We start from the raw sequence: 7364 nt of genomic DNA on the forward strand, positions 1-7364 counted from the left end.
GACTCTGGCTCCCAGAAGAGCCTCGGGAACTCTCGTGTCGTCTTTGCATACTTCCACAATTCTATATTATTTAATCTTTAAAAAGAAATTGGAGATTTCTTGCGTACCACCAGAGAGAGACCCAAGTACCACTAATGGTAGGCGTACCACAGTTTGACAATCACTGTGCTAAACAGAAATAATCTCCTTCCTTGTTATTCAAAACCAATTCTGAAGAATGATTTCATGAACCTACAGGGTTCAGCAACCGTGGCAGTTTGTCTTGAAACAACTGTAAGCTCCACATTTCGACTTTTTTTTCTTGAAAATCTAATGTTATTCTCAAAATGATCAGCCTTTTCTATTTATTTATTTATTTATTTATTTATTTTATGTGGCCTAAATACTCTTTCAGAAAGAGAATTTCTAGCTATCCATGTTTAGGAATTATAGTAAAGTCCACTAGGTGGTGTAGTGCAACTCTCAGAAATACTTTAATGAGATCAGGTGCATTTTTCCAGTTAGTCAGCTCTATCCAAAGCAGCAGAACAGGTCTGAACAGGCTCTGTAATCCTCTTCTTCAACTGCCGGACTAGAAGTCTTAGATAAAAAACAAAGTGCTGCACATTTAAAAGTAACCATATACCCTGATGCCAGAGGTCAACTTTGGCTCAGATGATGGATGCTGTTTCTGCACTTGAACCTGCTTGACATCACCTGACCAATCACTGAAGCCACGGACATCATTTACAGGAGTTTGGGTCCAAACAGATTACAGGACGTGTCCACTGCGTTTAGAAGAGGCTGAAAGAGTTAATGCTTTGAATCTTCAAACACATATGAAAGATCAGCAGGTACGGATGCAGCACTTTTCTCTGTTAACATTCCCACTGTGCGCTTGACCAAAGCACCTAGATTGTAAGTTTCTTGAGCTGGGGAAAGAGAAAAAAAATGTTTTACATTACTTTTGTGCACAGAGTTTTTCCTGTTTTAAATCTTTCGAACGTGAAGTAAATGCATAAAAACAAAGATTTAAGACTTTAACATACTTCTGCTTTTTGACACAGTGACTCTGTCATCAAGCATCCTCTGACTGCAATGCAGAGGAGAATAAACATGCAGAGAACCACAACTGGAATCAGTCGGCACCGCTCAGACGAACCACCTGAGAGGAAGAACCAAAAAGAGTTGAGACCAGCTGTAACCTTCAAACTCATGAAGTTACATAATTTTATGTCTTAGTATTGTATTGATATAGTATTTATGTCTAATTGGTATCTTATATTGATATATTGATACAAACTAAACGTTTTAGTACCAGAGTCATGAAATCACTTTCTTTTTCAGTCCACCAGATCATGTTTTGACTTTTTTGGGGACATTTTTTTTTGTGAGGACAGCAAAGGTGGAGACCAATTGTATTGTTTTACAACCACAGAATACAAATATGGCACATTGATTTGCAAAAGACTTGGATCTGTACTACAATGTGGAAAAGAAGGTTTTTGTTACAGGTTTAGACCCAGCTATGTGACAGTGTTACAATAATGAGAGGTGCATTAACTTGGGATGCATAGAGATTAGGTGCTCTAGATTCATATGTGACTATACCAGCTCATTATCTCACAGAACATTTACAATTAAAAATACCTGTACTAGTACCATAATCCACACACATTGGATTGGATTGGATGGATTTAATATGAATTTTTCAGTGCGTCAGGTGCATGCAACAATTATGGCAGGTTTCACATGACCAGAGAGCACAATAAGTGCTGATTTTTCACCTTTAATATTCATTTTTCCATTTAGATCAGGAATATGTAAATTTTCAGGTTGCAATGGTGTCTCTGTTGTTCCAGTTTCAGTTAAACTTGGGTCTAAAAGAACAAAAGAAATTGAATTTTTTTAAAAATGTAGTTATCATCTGTAAATTAGCTGATATAACTAAAGTGACTAGTCTTTTAGGTTGAGAAAAATAAAATAAATTTGGAATCTAACAACAAAAATCTTTAATAAATGATTTTATCAGTCTGACTCACCAACAATCAGATGAACAACTGAAGACTGCAGATGGCTTTTTAACTTTGGGATGAAACATCTGTATCTTCCTTCATCTTCTTGTGTCACATTAGTGATTCTTAGTGAGATGTTTCCTTCTCTCAGGCTGTCTGTGAACAACGCCGTCCTCCCGATGTACGATGGGAGCTTCATCTCTGTCACTTCGCTGTTGTGCCGGTAAAGATGAACATACTCATCGTGGCTCAGACAATTTTTGGGGTCAGGACAACGATCGGGCCTCGACCACTCCACTGTCATCCCTGCCACATTTAACTTTGGCTCCACGTGACACGGCAAGATGACATCATCACCTGGAGCGGCCTTGACTGGGTGATATGCGCCAAATAAACGAAACTGTCCTGAGGAGAAGAAAAACAAACTGAATAAAGTAAGTTATATCTGGCATTTTCAAAAAAGGAGAGAGAAATGGTATCACTGTTGTTTAACTTGCCAATGCCATAAAGCACTTTCCATAAATTCATGCCAAATCTTTCAGCACCAGTAACTTCACAAAACAGTGATTAAGAGCAAAGCAGGAAACTAGCAAGTTCAAAGATGTAGGTAATGATGACTGACCTGCCGGTTCTCTGCAGGCACAGTAAAATAAGGGGCTGGAAGTGCAAGATGAACAAGGATAAGTCCCTGATAAACAACTATCCGTTTTATCTGTTTGACATCCACGTGTAGCACAAAGTCAGTCAGGGCTGTGATCTATTCAATTCAATTCAGTTTTATTTATATAGCGCCAAATCACAACAACAGTCACCTCAAGGCGCTTTATATTGTAAGGTAGACCCTACAATAATACATACAGAGAAAAACCCAACAATCAAATGACCCCCTATGATCTCTTCAGTGAAAACCAAAATAGTTCTTAAAGAGGGATCAGTCATCCTCATTCATAAACTGAATGATGTGTTGTGCTGTTCCTCCTTTATATGGTGTTGTTGTGTTTCATGCATTTTAATGACCTATTCAGTACATGCATTGAAAACTGTATTGTGTCATGGACAGTACTGCAGGGAGTAAACGCTGCAGTGTTGTCCCTATAAAAATGTATACAATTTTAAATAAAAAATATAATGAGAAACAGTCTTTCAAACCTAAAATCACTACACAAGTATGTCTTCACATATCGTTTTCCAACCAATAGCCCATCCTTCAAAGATATCCAGTTACCCACATCAAGCTGGGGGAATCAGGAAATAGTAGTTAAAATAAATATTATAATCATTGATATTACTGGCTGCAAAAAACATTAACATATGGCAGAGATTTGGAAAGTGCTCAGTATAAACTGAATCCTATGTTTTCTAAAAGAAATGCAATAATAGTGTTTAATTATTACTGAAAAAAGGAGGCTAAATGTTGTGGTGAATGCTTACCTTTAGCAAGCCTGAGGACGAAAAGGAGCGGAAAGACGACTCTTAGAGTTGAGATAGAAATCCTGTAACTGAACTCTCCTGCGCCCATTTTAATATGACAGTAATGCAGAACATAATTCAAGCGTCTTGAAACCAGCTGAGTATAAGTCTGAACACGAGCTATAAATACATGCGTAAACTCATTGGGCGTGTCCTAACAGGTGAATTCCCCAGAAACACGTGCTTTTAACGTGATTAATTGTACAGTATCAAACTTGTTCAAATCAAATGGAGAAAGTATTGAATATTTATCTCTACTTTTACTGAACTTGAAGTTTGAGAAAGCGAAAATTGTACGACACATGGGTGAATATAATAAGACTCATAATAAGAAGAGACTCACCTGTTCGGATAGCAGATTTGTAAATTCACGGTGACCATCGGATTCTCGGACCAGTGTTTATAAGAAAACTACTTTATTTGGTAAAAGAGAGAGACCGGAGCAGCTGCTGCCTCGTTGATAAAATGAAAGTAAAAAGATCAGAGGAGCGGCAGCAGGCGTGGGCGAGGTTACGAACTCAAACACCTCCGATCCTCAGTTTTAGTGAGCAACAGCGGGCAACAACTGAATGAAGTAGCTGCTGAAAGGATCAACATGCAAAGGCCTCACATGGTCCCAGAATGAGCTCCTCTACCTCCACAGAGTCTGTATATGTTTGTCATTCCTCATGGATGTGGCCATTCATTTAAACTTTATTTGCTTTTATCTTGTCTATGTGATAAATACGAACATGCTGCCAGTTAAACATCAGTGCATCACGGTGTTTATTTGTCGGTACTTTCACCTTGTGTTCAAACATCCTGGTCAGCTGGGACTTTTCTGTGTGGGGTTAAATAGAATTTGTAGTGGATTTCCACTTTCATAGAAGCTCTGCTTTTTCAACCTGGCTGGGATGTGAGAGTGTGCGGTTGCACGTCTCTGTGTGTTAGCTTTATGTTAGACTGGCATCCAGTAAAATCGCACCAAAAAAAATTTCTTTCTTTTCTTTTCTTTTAAACCACAACTTCTCCTTAGTTGTGAGCTTGACTTTCTAAAGCCCATCCTGCAGGTTCAAACTGGACTTCGGAGGAACTGGCACACAGATTCACCACAAACCACATCTGTACATGTTAAGCCAGGGAAATTTGTTTTGGAATTTTTATGTTCACAGTTGGTAAGTATGGCCACAGGCCAGATGATTTGGAACTGTACAGTTTATACTTGTAGATATTTTAAAATAATATTATTATCTGTTATATAAACCATTCTGCATTTCATCAGTAGCTATTATTCATCTCTGGCTCTCTTCCACAGCGTGTCTGTGTGTCAGCTTCTTCTGCTAACCCCAACTGGTCATGGCCTCCCCTCCCTGAGCTTGTTCTGCTGGAGGTGTCTTCCTGTTAAAAGGAGGGTTGTTTTTCTTCCCACTGTTGCCAAGTGCTGGATCATAGTGGTCAGCTGATTGTTGCGGTTTTCTCTGGGCTATTGTAGAGTCTTTACAATAAAAAGCATCTTGAGATGACTGTTTTTGCAATTTGGAAAAATATAAAGAAATTTGAATTAAACTGAATTATCTGCTAAAGTATGACTGCACATCCCACATGTTATTATGTAACCCACTGCTACATAATAGTATATTATGCCATGTTCAGAAATAAAAGGAGCAACGGGAAGAAGAAGACAACAAAAAAAGATGAAATCACAGAAAAGAGCTGTGGATGTTGGTATCTTTCATCTCTGAGATGAGTTTTTCTCCATAATCTCTCACAAATATGAGTAATCACTCATATTTCAAGTGAGGTTAGTAAAGTTATTTACTTAGTAACCTGAGTAAACCAATATTAGAAAAAAATGGATACATTTGGAGAGAAATTTGTCTCAAAAGTGTTAGAAAGTTGCATGATACAATCCTAAAGCTTAAATGGATGTTTACAAATGTGCCCAGTGAATTGTGTGTAACTTTTGAGGACCCACACATGTGTGTAATGCAAATTTCTCTCCATAGATCTGGGCCAGCGACGTGTGTCTGGTGAGGTTAACATTTAGTTCAGAACTTAGAAGCAGAAAATTAAAGCCCATGTATCTAAGACATCCCGGCAGTTTAACCAATAAAAGTGGGTATCATCTGCATAGCAGTGAAAATGTACGCTATGCCTTCTAAAGCATGTGTAATGTAAACAGAACTGGTCTTTGCACAGAGGCCTGTGGAGCTTAATTAACCTCAGTGTGAGTGAAGAGGACTCTCCATTTAATAATAGCTATAATAAAATGTTATGGCCAATGATATCAAATGCTGCACTTAGCCGGAAAGATTTAAATATGAATGAAGGCTGAAAACTGATTAGATTAATGTCTGATGATCTTTTCTGTGCTTCTTCTTCAAGTTTGTAACACCGAACATATTAAAGGATGATTTAAGGTCCACAGGAACAGTTCAATTAGACACACGTTTACTATTTTTCTTTATACTCTTTCGTTCTTCCATCACTCACATGTTCAATATGATTACTATATCAGAGGAGAAAATAACCCTGTGTAGTTTAAAAACGTTAATTTAATCAAACTAAAATTTTGCTGAACTCTGATGGACGTGTCTTTTAATCTTGTCAACAAAATCTGCCATTTATCATCTTGTAAAATGTTCCCTCTGCTTCTGTTGTACATCTCCCCTGACACTCTCTTCTTCACCTGTCCTGTGCAGCTGGTCCAACCCCTGCCTGCCTCCTTAAACTGGTGTGTTTAAATCTCTTTACCTCTGTTGTGAACTTTACACAAAGTTTGTGGTAACAAAATCAAACTGATGAAGATCTCATTTGAAAGATCCCCACTCACAAGACAAAATAAAAACAGACTGCTCAAAGTAAAAGCAGAGCCCTCACAGTTGGTAGTACAAAACACAGTGACAACGTGCGTATTAGATACGCTTACTCCAAAAGCATAAATATAAAAAATGGGATCACCAAGAATATCACAAAGATGGCAATGAGGGGGGTGTTACAGTGAAAAAAGCAGCCAAATTTTCATCTGAAAATGTTGAATTTTAGTAAAAACAATGCTCTGTAGTTTGATGCCATCGTTACAGACAAAGCGGATGTTTAAAGCCTTTGGGCGCACATTTGAAATGCAGTAATTGTCCTTATCGGCTGGAAACATAAAGGTCATAAAATGAATTTTGAGAGAGGCTAAAAACTATTGAACAACAGCGATGTTAGTCTGATTCAAAATTTGAATGTACACTTGTTGAAGGTGCGGGTCTTGTTGAATTATTAAACATACTTTCTTTAATTTTTCGAGCCACAAAAACCAAAACTTTTAATTTTCTTCTGCTTGAGTCTCGGCCTCGGGTAGCTCTACTCATCATTGCTGAGTCAGTTGTCTGTTTGTGCTACTTTTTTCAAGGAGCAGTCGGATATTGGTAAAGGGTGACTTTATGTGTTTAGTTACTTACTTAAGTGGAAGTACTGTGGAAAGTTTTACCTTACATACATAGGGCTGACAGTACAGGTTCTGAGGTAACTGTTTACAAAATGTTATAATCTATTCAAAGGTTCTTTGCAATTTTACATTGATAAACATTATCCTTAACATATTTGGCCCACATAAAGTACTATGGCCATCATACTGTCATTTAGAATTGTTTAAATAACTCGTGTCTTAAGTCATTCCATCACACAGAAAATAAAAAAACACATGGTTCACTTTTATATCACAAAATGTTAGAAATATAAGTCGTTCATAACAACCTGAAAGGTTGGGAGATTAAAATGCAAACCACTGGAAGCAGCAGTAGAAGACTATAATGTCACAGAGCACACGGTGTCTATTATTGTGTAGACATTTATAAATAAAAGCTTAATTTCTTAAGAAATAAACAGGTGGAGTGATCTTTATCAAAAGTGGAAGTTACATCTGTGGCTAAA

The 7364-nt window shown here is 37.5% G+C and overlaps 1 protein-coding gene and 1 long non-coding RNA gene across 3 annotated transcripts; one reads left to right on the forward strand and one right to left on the reverse strand.

Moving 5' to 3' along the window:
• Window positions 1–383: 383 nt before the first annotated feature.
• LOC102077607 (myelin-oligodendrocyte glycoprotein-like) lies at window positions 384–3669 on the reverse strand. Of its 2 annotated transcripts, XM_013266078.3 has the most exons (5): window positions 3426–3669; window positions 2022–2399; window positions 1767–1859; window positions 1029–1144; window positions 384–911 (listed from the first exon to the last, which is right to left on the reverse strand). In XM_013266078.3, exons 1-5 carry the CDS (start codon window positions 3511–3513, stop codon window positions 891–893), a joined length of 696 nt encoding a protein of 231 aa, XP_013121532.1. In that variant the 5' UTR covers window positions 3514–3669; the 3' UTR covers window positions 384–890. The 2 variants fall into 2 exon arrangements, with proteins under 2 accessions (XP_013121532.1, XP_005463192.1); XM_005463135.4 differs by lacking the exon at window positions 1767–1859.
• Window positions 3670–3818: 149 nt separating this feature from the next.
• LOC109199402 (uncharacterized) lies at window positions 3819–4997 on the forward strand. Its single transcript, XR_002059804.2, has 3 exons — window positions 3819–4108; window positions 4480–4618; window positions 4759–4997. It is a non-coding gene; the product is annotated as an uncharacterized LOC109199402 (long non-coding RNA).
• Window positions 4998–7364: the final 2367 nt, after the last annotated feature.

This window comes from Oreochromis niloticus, linkage group LG3, assembly GCF_001858045.2.
Source record: "Oreochromis niloticus isolate F11D_XX linkage group LG3, O_niloticus_UMD_NMBU, whole genome shotgun sequence".
Classification (NCBI taxonomy): Eukaryota; Metazoa; Chordata; class Actinopteri; order Cichliformes; family Cichlidae; genus Oreochromis; species Oreochromis niloticus.